This window comes from Pongo pygmaeus, chromosome 10 (genome assembly GCF_028885625.2).
Source record: "Pongo pygmaeus isolate AG05252 chromosome 10, NHGRI_mPonPyg2-v2.0_pri, whole genome shotgun sequence".
Taxonomy (NCBI): Eukaryota; Metazoa; Chordata; class Mammalia; order Primates; family Hominidae; genus Pongo; species Pongo pygmaeus.
This window is the reverse complement of record NC_072383.2, coordinates 116,804,070-116,817,263: the sequence shown is the minus strand read 5'-3', so window position 1 is coordinate 116,817,263 and position 13,194 is coordinate 116,804,070. Positions and strand designations below refer to the sequence as shown.

The 13,194-nt window shown below is 49.3% G+C and overlaps 1 protein-coding gene across 1 annotated transcript in view; it reads left to right on the top strand.

Annotated features, from left to right (window-relative positions):
- The first annotated feature begins 512 nt into the window (after positions 1-512).
- The window catches only part of VSIG10 (V-set and immunoglobulin domain containing 10), a 37,391-nt gene continuing 24,709 nt past the window's right edge, over positions 513-13,194 (top strand). The window contains exons 1-2 of the mRNA XM_054442373.2: positions 513-929; positions 6,652-6,933. Coding sequence (XP_054298348.1) covers positions 851-929; positions 6,652-6,933 — 361 coding nt within the window. The 5' untranslated portion in view covers positions 513-850. The remainder of the gene's footprint in view (positions 930-6,651; positions 6,934-13,194) is intronic.

Here is a 13,194-nt window from a genome sequence, read left to right as displayed (position 1 = left end):
GAGAACTAAAAGGGGAAAAGCAAAAACAAAACTCTTGAGAAACACGTCCTGGGGACTCCTTGGCGCTCGCTGTCACTGTGTGGTCCCAGCCAGTTCACTGGAGAACCGGAGTCTCGTGGCTGCTTTGGCTGAAAGTCAGGGGATCATCTTTCTCTGGCTCCCTTTTGCAGAGGGTAAGGAAAGGAAGCGATGGCGGCCTTGGCGCCCGCCCTGCGCCCAGGGACACAGACGGGAATCCCTCGAGACGCTCAGCGGGGACTGCCAGGGGGGTCCTGCGTTCTGCAGCTTGGCAACTGCTTCCTCCGGGTTCTGCAGCCTGGTGCAGCGGCGGGGGGGTGGGTGCGTCCTGCGGCAGCTGCAGGGCTCCGTCCCGCCCGCTGTCCCCGCGACTTGGTACTGCTGTCCCGGGCGGAGTGGACTAGGGGAGGGCCCAGCCTCCGTGCCCCGCCCCTGGCCCGGCGGGACCCGGCTCGGCGCGCCCTCGGCAGAAAGCCCTCCTCGCTGGCCAAGGTAGAGGAAGTTGGGCTCCCGCCTGGCTGGGAGGCGGGAGGGAGCCCGCTCCTGTTGTTTTCCGCCGGCGGGAGTGGGCAGGCGGGCGCAGGGGGCGGGGTGCGCCCTCCCTCCCCGGCCAGGGCGCTCGGGAGCGGGGACCCAAGCCTGCAGCCGAGCGCCGCTGCCGGCCCTGGACACTCGGCTCAGCCAAGCATCCTTCTTGGGGGCCGAGAAAGTGGGGCCACTCTGCCGTGCCGAGGACCTGGGAGGAGCCCTCGGTACCCCGGCCCGGGGCCCTGGGGCACACACGTCCAGCCCAGCCCGAGCCTGCGTTTCCTGAGCCGGGATCTGGGGCGAGATGGCCGCAGGCGGCCGTGCGCCCGAGCCCCGCGTCCTCGTCTGCCTCGGGGCGCTCCTGGCCGGCTGGGTCGCCGTAGGTAAGGGGCCGTGATCCGGAGGGAAAAGTTGAGTTTTCCCAGTCAGCGGTGGGGAGGGGACAGCGAGAGACCCAATTCCCTCCGACTCCGCCCGGATCCGTGGTGGCCCCAGCCTAGAAGCTGCCTCAGGAGGGTCTTGGTTTCCTGCTCGCAGCTCGGCCGTCTTTGCAGGAAGGAATTTTCCCGGGCGCCCGGTGCGGGGCGAGATACCCCCAGCCTCCTGGGGTGGGCAGCCGGCGAGGCTGCAGAGGAGCCGAGCCGAGCCGAGGTGCGGGGGCAAAATAAAGAGGCACGTGTGCCGGGAAAGTGATTTTTTTTTTTAAGCGTCGGATGTAAATTCGCGTTCTGGTATTATTAATACCTGATACGCTGGTGCTCAAACTCGAGACTCCCACTTTATTTTTCTCCTCCCTCTGCCCAAGGTTGAACTCGCCTTACACCTGTAACCGGTGGACTTCCCTACACACCTTTGCAAGTCTTCCTGTGCCGACCAGCGCCTTCAAAGCGGGGTCTTCCGCCTTTACTTTTGGAAAAGCTTTTTATTTTGAAATACTTGGCTGACTTACAAAAGACTTCCCCTCACACTTGACATGATTAACAAAAGGTCTGAAATGCTTCATCTATGGTCTGCTTTGCTACGAAAAAAGAATTGGGGGGTGCTTACAAAAATATATAGAATGTAAAAAGATTGAACTATTTATATATATTTGAATTTAATTCACCAGCATGCCTACTGTGCATGCCTACTGTGTGCTGGGAGTGTGATAAGCTGGGAGGAGGCTCGGGTGCAGGGAGAGGAGATGGAGCCAGGAGGTGGTGAAGTTTGCCAGGATGCAGGCAGAGCGCTACTTTTTGTGTTCCCGGGTCTGCTCCACCCAACTGGTCTCCTCTTGCACGTTTCCGGAGATGCGTTGTAAATTATGCTGGAGCTTCTTAGCAGCAAGTGCCAAAAGTTCCTAATTATTAGGCTCATACAATTTTATTTTATTTATTTATTTATTTTTACCAACCATTTAAAAACAATAACATCTCTAGGTTTCCAGTTTATCTGGAAAAATCTGAAGGTCTGGCAACACGGGGCCTGCTTTCCCAGTTGGAATTGGGCATTTGTCATCCTCTTATCTAGGGCATGTGAGCCTAAATTTGTTCCACCTCTCCCTGTTGTAATATTTGCCCCCCCACCTTCAGTCATGGGTGTTACCTGCTGGCCCTGCAGGCATTTGGCTGAGTAATCACTGTGCTGGGGTGTGTGTGGCGGGGGAGAAGGACAGTTCCCAGTTGGTCATCTCTGGACGTGAAAGGTGGTTGTCAAGTATTCCCATCTCCCCAGCTGTTTGCAGTGTTTCCTGCACGATGAACACCAGGAACCTGGGAAGTGAGAAGAACCCTGGGATGAAGTCATCCTGCTGGAATGACCTGGCTTTCAGGCTGACTGCCACCCGCCCCGTGGGGAACCTATCTCCACTGCTATGGCCAGCTATTTTTTTCGAGCCAGGCTCTTGCTCTGTTGCCCAGGCTGGAGTGCAGTGGCGCAATCACTGCACTGATCCTCCCACCTCGGCCTACAAGTAGCTGGGACTACAGGCGTGCACCACCACGCCTAGCTAATTTCTAAAATTTTTTTGTAGAGATGGTCTCTACAATCGCTTGAGCCCAGGTTGGTCTTAAACTCCTGGACCCAAGCGATCCTCCTGTCTCGGCCTCCCAAAGTGTTGGGATTATGGGTGTGAGCCACCGTGTTGAGCCTTTGCCCAGCTATTTTGATGCCCAGACCTGCTTCACCTTTGTGTATGGTGCCAGGGGGCTTCCTGAGCTTGGTGTGTTTTTGTTGTGTGTTTGTTTTTTAAGTTGGGAGTTTTTGGGGAAAAAAATTTTTCTCCTGACATTCAATGCCAGACAACTTATATGCATCCACTAGCTACCCTGGATTGTAAATCCTAGGTTATTCTTGGGAAAAGTTGCTTTAAAAAAATTAATAAATGCTTGGGTGTAACTCTTACTCTGTAAATAATAATACATGGGCAGCATCAGGGAGTTTATATTACTCCCTCTTCTGTTCCCTATTGTACATTTAAGGTTGAGGGGCAAGAAGGAACCTCTGGACACCATATGAATGACTTCTAAAATTGTTACTATATTTTATCATTGCATCCTGTCTGGTGCAGGAGACCAGCGTAAAGTGACCTGAGTGACAATCCCACATCTCCCAGTGATTTGCTTGGGACTTTAAGTGAATAACTTAATCTTCCTAAATCTCAGTTTTCTCAACGGTAAAGTGAGAAGGTATAGAACTGCCAGGCAGGAACTACCCCTTCCACGTCTATGTCAGACATCACTAATCAATGACTGTGTTTTTTCCCGCTGAGCCAGGACTCAATCTCATCTTCAACCCAGCCCACAGGGCAGCCACATCTCTGGACTAGATGATCTCCAAGGGCACCTTCAGATACAGTGGTTTAAAAAAGAGTGGAGTAAGCCAAGCCAGGAGAAGTGAAATGTCTTCAAATGGTTTCTTTTGTGATCATGTCATTCTATGCCTTGGAGGAGAAGACAATGTTAGCTCAAGTTCCAAGACTAAAGTTTCACCAGGGCTTTTTTCCAAGCCACTGTTCCTTTATTTCTTTGCCAAGGAGTTAGGCAAGGGACAGGTCTGCAGGTCGCATGAACACATGTTGCATCTGTAACTCTGAAGTTCATCTTCCTTTCCATTGTGGGGGTTGCCACTGGATAATTTGGGTTCCCAGTCCTAATAATTTAAAAAGAATTCTTGGCCAGGTGCGGTGGCTCCCGCCTGTAATTCCAGCAATTTTGGAGGCCAAGGCGGGCAGATCACCTGAGGTCAGGAGTTCAGGACCAGCCTGGCCAACATGGTGAAACCCCGTCTCTACAAAAATACAAAAACTTAGCGGGGCATGATGGCGGTGCCTGTAATCCCAGCTACTCGGAAGACTGAGGCGGGAGAATTGCTAGAACCCGGAGGTAGAGGTTGCAGTGATCCGAGATTACGCCATTGCACTCCAGCCTAGGCAACAGAGCAAGACTTCATCTAAAAATAAATAAATAAATAAATAAATAAAAAGAATGCTTACCTGCTTTTTTTTTTTTTTTGAGACAGAATCTTGCTCTGTTACCCAGGCTGGAATGCAATGGCGCGATCTTGGCTCACTGCAACCTCCGCCTCCTGGGTACAAGCGATTCTCCTGCCTCAGCCTCCTGAATAGGTGGGATTACAGGCGTGTGCCACCACGCCCGGCTAATTTTTTGTATTTTTAGTAGAAATGGGGTTTCACCATGTTAGCCAGGCTGGTCCCAAGCTCCTGATTCTGCCCGCCTCGGCCTCCCAAAGTGCTGGGATTACAGGCGGGAGCCACCACACCCGGCCATTCAGCTAATTTTTGTATTTTTAGTAGATATGAGGTTTCACCATGTTGGCCAGGCTGGTCTCCAACTCCTGACCTCAAGTGATCCACCTGCCTCGGCCTCCCAAAATACTGGGATTACAGGCATGAGCCACCGCCCCCAGCCCTCACCTGCTTTTTAAAGTGATTGTTCAGAAGCATTTCTTGCTGTTTTGGAATCTCTGTCATTAGATGGCATTCTCCACCTTTCAGCACGTGGCTTAGTTTTTAAAATTTGGTGGTTTTTTTTGTTTGTTTTCATCCTGACTTGGGTGAAAAGTCTTTTGGGAATGGTGTGGCCAAAATGGTGAGAGAATCAGAACTTCTGGGGCTCCAGGCTGGCTTCAGATCTTTCAAAGGGAGCCCCTTCTAACCAGACAAGAAGCCAAATACAGATGATGATTACTCTTTCACTTAAATGAGAAGGGTTGCCAGGGGCAAGTGGCAGTTTATTTTTTCTATAACAGCTTTATTCAGATATAATTTACATGCCACAAAATTCACCCTTTTAAAGTGTACCACTCAGGGGATTTTAGTGTAGTCCAAGGTTATACGGCCATCACCACTAATTCATTTTTATCACCCCAACATGTTCTGCCCGTCTTCCTACTCCTGTAGCCTCTTTGTATTGGGTCTTGATTGTGGAGGGGGCTGGACAATTGTGAAACTTCTCAGCAAAATGGGTTGCATTTGCTTGTTACCTAGCGACAGTCTAATGCCCATTAGCACCTGTCAGTCTTTTTTATGAGTCAGGGTTGGCTGGGCGCGGCGGCTCACGCCTGTAATCCCACCACTTTGGGAGCCCGAGGTGGGTCTGAGTGGAATGCTTGAGTCCAGGAGTTCGAGACCAGCCTGGGCAACATACTGAGACCCGCCCCCGCCCCCTCCACCTCCCAATCTCTAAAAAAGAAAAAAACAATTATTTACATTAAACAAACAAAAAAAGAGACAGGGTATCTCTGCTGCCCAGGCTGGAGTGCAGTGTCACAATCGTGGCTCACTGCAGCTTTAGTCTCCTGGATTCAAGTGATCCTCCCACCTCAGCCTCCCAAAGCCCTGGGATTACAGGCCTGAGCCGCCACACCCACACCCGGACACCTGTCAGTCTTGAATGGGCGTCAGAATCACCTGGAGGGCTTGCTAAAACACAGATGCTGGGCCAGGTATAATGAATCATTCCTGTAATCCCAGCTCTTTGGGAGGCTGAGTGGGGAGGATTGCTTGAAGTCAGGAGTTCAAGACTGTCCAGGACATCAGAGTGAGACCCCCCCCAACCCCCATCTCTTAAAAAAAAAGTTAAATAATTGCCGATTTGTTAAAAATAAATAAATAAAACACAAAGGGCTGCTGCTCTCCCGCAGTTTCTGATCTAGGTGTTTTGGGGTGAGGCTTGATAATCTGTATTTCTAACATGCTGCGGCTGCTGATCTGGGCTTTTGAACATGCTCCGTTTGCCTGGGAACCCATCCTCACCTTTTCTTGGCTGATTCCTACTTGTCCATCAGATCTCAGTTCGGCTTCCTGGGGGAAGTGTTTCTTGACATTTGCCCTAGTTGGACTTAGGAGCCCTTTCTCTGAGGCCTTATCTTGGTGTTTATCACACTGCATTGTACTTGCCAGTTTATTGTCTCTTTTCTTCACCGGACTGTGAACTCTTGGAGGTTTCTGTGTGTTGTGTCCACAGTGGGATTCCCAGTGCCTTGTCCAAAGTGGGCACACAGTCCCTACTGCCAGCCCATTCTTGCATGGAGCTTCTGAGAGAACTTGAACTCTAGGGCCATTTGAGATGGAGAGAGAGGGAGAGGCAGAGAGAGCAGCGGGACAGTGGAAACAAAGCCAAAGCCCTCTTCTTTCTACCCCTTCTGGATTTCTAGGCAAATAAAGCCACTTGGGTTCTGTATCAATTATTTATCGCCACAGTAATGCTGTATAAGAAACAACCCCAAAATGACAGTAGTGCTTATTACCCACAGGCTTGGGTGGTTGGTTAGGTGGCTCTGCTGATCTGCCTGGGGATCGATGACTAGCCAAAGGCTGATCTAGAATGGGCCAGGCTGGAGCCACTGAGACAACTTGGGTCTGTACCATGTAGTTTGTTTATTTATTTATTTGAGACAGAGTTTCGCTCTTGTCACCCAGGCTGGAGTACAGTGGCACAATATCGGCTCACTGCAACCTCCGCCTCCTGGGAGGTGGAGTGGGACTCCGTCTCAAAAAAAAAATACCTGATTTTTAAAAAAATCCGAATACAGGAGAACTGTCCAAAAAGGGACATTGTTTAGAAATTAAGAAGGGTAGTAACAGCCTGATCTTGCCTTGTACAGGATTGGAGGCTGTTGTCATTGGAGAAGTTCATGAGAATGTTACTCTGCACTGTGGCAACATCTCGGGACTGAGGGGCCGGGTGACCTGGTACCGGAACAACTCGGAGCCTGTCTTCCTTCTCTCGTCCAACTCTAGCCTCCAGCCAGCTGAGCCTCGCTTCTCTCTAGTGGATGCCAGCTCCCTGCACATTGAATCGCTGAGCCTGGGAGATGAGGGAAACTACACCTGCCAGGAGATCCTGAATGTGACTCAGTGGTTCCAAGTGTGGCTGCAGGTGGCCAGTAAGTGGGGCTGGCAGGGACCGGGGCTGGAGAGGTGCTCGGAGCCTTGGAAAGGAGGAGACCATGGTCAGGAATATGGGTTTTGGGTTCAGATGGCCTGGAATTCATTTTGGGCCCTGCCACTTGGAAGCTGAGGGACCTCTCACACCTCTATTTCCTCACCTGTAAAACGGAGATAAAAAGAATTTCTGTGGCTGGGCGCAGTGGCTCATGCCTGTAATCCCAGCACTTTGGCAGGCCAAGGCGGGCGGATCACTTGAAGTCAGGAGTTCGAGACCAGCCTGGCCAACATGGTAAAACCCCATCTCTATTAAAAATACAAAAAATGCCGCCAGGTACGGTGGCTTACGCCTGTAATGCCAGCACTTTGGGAGGCCAAGGCGGGCAGGTCACAAGGTCAAGACATTGAGACCATCCTGGCTAACATGGTGAAACCCCATCTCTATTAAAAATATAAAAAATTAGCTGGGCGTGGTGGCGCACACCTGTAGTCCCAGCTACTTGGGAGGCTGAGGCAGGAGAATTGCTTGAACCTGGGAGGCAGAGGTTGCAGTGAGCCAAGATTGCGCTACTGCACTCCAGCTTGGGCGACAGAGGAAGACTCTGTCTCAGAAAAAAAAAAAAATTATTGCTTCTTAGAATTGCTGTGAAGAATAGATACCGGTTTATAAAGTGCGTTAGGCCAGGCATGGTGGCTCATGCCTGTAATTCCAGCACTTTGGGAGGCCGAGTGGGCAGATCACCCGAAGTCAGGAGTTCAAGACCAGCCTGGCCAACATGGTGAAACCCCATCTCTACTAAAAATACAAAAATTAGCCGGGCATGGTGGTGGGTGCCTGTAATACCAGCTACTCGGGAGGCTGAGGCAAGAGAATCGGTTAAACCCGGGTGGTGGAGGTTGCAGTGAGCCGAGATCGTGCCACTGCACTCCAGCCTGGGTGACAGAACTAGACTCCATCGCAAAAAAAAAAAGAAAAATAAACAAATAAAGTGCTTTAAAAGGCTCCTGGCATATTAATAAGCTTTTATTTTTAGCTTGTTGTTAATATCATCTTTGCTATTAATATCATTTTATTATGTAACAAAGTTACAGTATATCATAATCAAAGCCAAGTGCAGTGGTGTGGGACTGTAGTCCCAGCTACTCAGGATTGCTTGGGTCCAGGAGCTCCAGGCTGCAATGCACCATAATTGCACCTATGAATAGCCACTGCACTCCAGCCTGGGCAACACAGGGAGACCCTGCCTCTAAAAAAAACATATGGAGTCAAGTCAGACTGCCTGAATTCCAATGCAAAGGCTGTCACTGAGTTCTGTGTCACCTTGAATAAGTAGCTTCATATCTCTGAGCTCCAGTTTTCCTCATTTGTTAATGGGGGATAATACATTGCCTGCTTTGTCAGGTGTAGCGAGCACTCTTATTTGTTTTTATTTTATTTTATTATTATTATTTTTTGAGACATGGTCTCACTCTTTCGCCCTGGCTGGAGTGCAGTGATGCGATCTCGGCTCACCACAACCTCTGCCTCCTGGGTTCAAGTGATTCTCCTGCCTCAGCCTCCCAAGTAGCTGGGATTACAGGCGCCTGCCACCTCTCCCAGCTAATTTTTGTATTTTTAATGGAGACGGGGGTTTCACCATGTTGCTCAGGCTGGTCTCGAACTCCTGACCTCGTGATCTGCCCACCTCGGACTCCCAAAGTACTGGGATTACAAGCATGAGCCACCGTGTCCAGCTATAGCGAACACTCTTGTACTACGGTGCTAAGTACAGGGCCTGGCATGAGCCACCTTTCCTATTGCACTTTCCTAAAACAGTCTATCATATCTGCTGAGATACACATATGAATTTACAGCAGGCTGGGTGCCGTGGCTCATGCCTGTAATCCCAGCACTTTGGGAGGCTAAGGTGGGAGAATCATTTGAGCCAAGAGTTTGGGACCAGCTTGGTTAACATAGTGAGACTCCATATTTACAAAAAATTATTAAAAAAAGAATTTAGAGTGCGAGGTTGTAAACTACAGCCTGCTGTTGTATGGCCTGCAGATTATGAATTTTTTTTTTTTTTTTTTTTTGAGATGGTGTCTCACTCTGTTGCCCAGGCTGGAGTGCAGTGGCACAATCTCAGCTTACTGCAAGCTCCACCTCCCGGGTTCATGCCATTCTCCTGCCTCAGCCTCCCGAGTAGCTGGGACTGCAGGCGCTCACCACCATGCCTGGCTAATTTTTTTGTGTGTGTGTGTGTTTTTAGCAGAGATGGGGTTTCAATTTCACTGTGTTAGCCAGGATGGTCTCGATTTCCTGACCTTGTGATCTGCCTGCCTTGGGCTCCCAAAGTGCTGGGATTACAGGCGTGAGCCACCACGCCCAGCCGATTATGAATATTTTTTATATTTTTAAGTGGTTGAAAAAAAAAGGATATTTGTGACATGAAAATCATATGAAAGCCAGGTGCAGTGGGTCACGTCGTGTAATCCCAGCACTTTGGGAGACTGAGGCGGATGGATGACTTGAGCCCAGGAGTTTGAGACCAGCCCTGGCAACATAGCGAGACCCCGTTTCTACAAAAAGTGAAAAAACTAGCTGGGTGTGATGGTGTGTGCCTGTAGTTCCAGCTAATCAGGAGGCTAAGATGGGAGGATTCCTTGAGCCCAGGGAGGTCAAGGCTGCAGTGAGCTATGATCATGCCACTGCACTCCAGCCTGGGTGACAGAACAAGACCCTGTCTCAAAAAAAAAAAAAAAAAAGAAAATCATATGAAATTCAAATGTTGGTGTTCGTAAATAAAGTTTTATTGGAATATAGCCACATTCATTAATTTACATATTATCTCTATCTTTGTTACTAACTATAGCAGAAGTGAGTGGCTGTGACATAGATCCTATGGGCTTCAAAGCCAAATTTATTTGCTCTCTGGCCCTTTACAGAGAGAGTTTGCTGGTCACTGGATTAGAAGGACATCCATGCTCTAGATTTGGGGCATATAGTTCAGTAGACATCCCCATGAGAGGCCAGGTACAGTGGCTCATGCCCATAATCCTAGCATTTTGGGAGACTGAGACGGGATGATTGCTTGATCCCAGGAGTCTGAGACCAGCCTGGGCAATGTAGTGAGACCCCATCTCTACGAAAAGTTTAGAAAATAATAATTAGCTGGGCGTGGTGTCATGCACCTGTAATCCCAGCTATTCAGGAGGCTGAGTGGGGAGGATTGCTTGAGCTGGGAGACGGAGTTTGCAGTGAGCCAAGATGGTGCCACTGTACTCCATCCTGGGCTACAGAGTGAGATCCTGCCTCAAAATAAAAATAAAAATAAAAATAATAGGCCAGGCGTGGTGGCTCACACCTGTAATCCCAGCACTTTGGGAGGCCGAGGCGGGCGGATCACCCGAGGTCAGGAGTTCAAGACCAGCCTGGCTAACATGGTGAAACCCCGTTTCTACTGAAAATACAAGAAATTAGCCAGGTGTGGTGGTGTGCACCTGTAATCTCAGCTACTTGGGAGGCTGAGGCAAGAGAATCGCTTCAACTTGGGAGACCGAGGTTGCAGTGAGCTGAGATCGTGCCATTGCACTCTAGCCTGGGCAACAAGAGTGAAACTCTGTCTCAAAAAAAAAAAGATAATAATAATAAAAAATAGGGAAATACCCATGTGATCACTGTTCTGGATCCAAGATTCCTCATCTGTAAAGTAAAGAACCTACTAATTCCTTTATTCAGCATGGATTCATTGAGAGCTTGATGCCAGACACTGTTCTAGGCACTGGGCCACAGGTGTGAAGAAGGCACACAAGGTCTCTGCCCTTGAGGAGTGAGCAGCCTAGTGGGGCGGACAGATGAGGAACAAGTTAATGTGATTTTTCTGAAACTTTTTATTTTTTTTTTGAGACAGAGTCTCGCTCTGTCGCCCAGGCTGGAGTGCAGTGGTGCAATCTCGGCTCACTGTAAGCTCTGCCTCCCAGGTTCACGCCATTCTCCTGCCCCAGCCTCCCGAGTAGCTGGGACTACAGGCGTCCGCCACCGCGCCCGGCTAATTTTTTGTATTTTTAGTAGACACGGGGTTTCACCGTGGTCTCGATCTCCTGACCTCGTGATCTGCCTGCCTCAGTCTCCCAAAGTGCTGGGATTACAGGCGTGAGCCACCGCATCCGGCCCCTGAAGCATTTCAAATTGGGAGGCCAGAGGGGAGATATTGGAATTAGTGACTTTTGTTTGTTTGTTTGAGACAGAGTCTCCCTCTGTCACCCAGGCTGGAGTGCAGTGGCATGATCTCGGCTCGCTACCACCTCCGCCCCCTGTGTTCAAGCGATTCTCCTGCCTCAGCCTCCCGAGTAACTGGCTTGCACCACCACGCTTGGCCAATTTTTGTATTTTTAGTAGAGAGGGGGTTTTACCATGTTGGCCAGGCTGGTCTTGGACTCCTAACCTCAGGTGATCCACCCGCCTCGGCCTCCCAAAGTGCTGGGATTATAGGCATGAGCCACTGTGCCTGGCTAGGAGTTGCGATTTTATTCTGTGTGCAGGAGAAACTCTGGGAGCTTCCAGCAGGGGTGTGGCACCATTTAATTTGCACGTGGAAAATGTATGTGTTTGGTATCAAGAAGAGCTGATGAAATAAAACAGGGAAGCCAATTGGAGGTATACAGAGTCGGTGACCAGACAGGGTGGCGACAGTGGCCTTGGTGAAAATGCACAGGTTTGGAAAATATTTTGGAAGGAGACCAGCAGGACTTGCTGCTGGATCAGAAGTAGAAGGAAAGAGAGGCCTCTAGGACACTTCTTGGTTTTGGGTGATGTTTCTGCCAATTCTCAAAGATTAGGGCATCGTCCATTACAGCAGTGTTTCTGTGTCTGGAGAGGCCATAGATAAATTTCTGTACGATGCCAGGAATGAAGGGGGTGCATTAAAAAATGTCACCCATCTTGGCCCCACTGTTTGGTTCCCACTGTGAGCCTGCGGCCAAGTGCGGGCTGGTCTCCTTTAGTCCACCTGCCCAAAATAATTAGTTATCCCTTCTTGTCCATCTCATCAATGAATAACCTTATCTTTTATCCACAGTGGGGTAAGGTGACATTGCAACTTTTTGTTTATCATCACTCTCTTTAGTTTATGATGACTTGATGAGATACTGATTTGTTAATCATTGGCTAAGTTTATTGGAGGATGGATTAGTTTCATTATTGCCCTGTAGGGAGATAAAGGCAAGGTCTTGTTACAATGAATGTGAAATTGCAACTTTAAAAATGTCGCTGAACTCATGGCTGGGCACAGTGGCTCATGCCTGTAATCCCAGCACTTTGGGAGGCTGAGGCAGGTGGATCACTTGAGGTCAGGAGTTTGAGACCAGCCTGGCCAACATGGTGAAACTCCATCTCTACTAAAAATACAAAACTTAGGTGTGATGATGCACACCTGTGATCCCAGATACGTGGGAGGCTGAGACACAAGAAAAGCTTCAACCGGGGAGGGCGGAGGTTGCAGTGAGCTGAGATGGCACCACTGCACTCCAGCCTGGGTGACAGAACAAGAGTCTGTCTCAAAAAAAAAAAAAAAAAGAAAAAGGAATAAAAATGTCACTGAATTCCAGTGGCACTTTGTACTCCCTCCAGAGAAGTCCTGTGCGTGTCTTAGTTACTGTGCTGTGAGTCATAGTATGGAAATTTCTTCACGTGGAAATACATGGGGTCCTTGATTGATGTAGGGCTTGTTTGTGAAAATCAGACACAGATACCCTTTGGTTCAAATACACCAGAGCCCTCTGGGGTTGGTCTCCTGGTTCCCATCTTAGGAGGTCCCTGGGCTAAACAGCAGACCCCTCTCTGCCTCAGGGAACCCTGTGTTGCTTCCCCGACAGTGGCCAGTGGGGAGGGCGTGACATCTCTGGTTGGAGTTGGCCCTCATTTTTGTGTAGATTTGGGAAAATAGATTAGGTTTGATTCAGCCTCTCTTTCTGGGATGGCAGTGGTATTGCGGAGTAGTCCAGATGACTGGGTTCAAATCCACGTTCTATTAGCTGTTGTTGTCTGTGTGACCTTGGGAAAGTCCCTTGAACTCCAACGTTAGTTTTATTGTCTGTGAAATCGAGGGTAATGGTGGAACGAGTTACAGATTTGTGGTATGCATTAATGAGATAAACTCATGTAGCCCTCAGCACACTTGAACTGGATCCAGTGGTTAAGCCAGCGATGGGATTCCTGTGGGATAGTCCATCTCAAGTTCTCAACAATCAACTAGTTTATATCTGGGTCCTTTTCTTTTTTT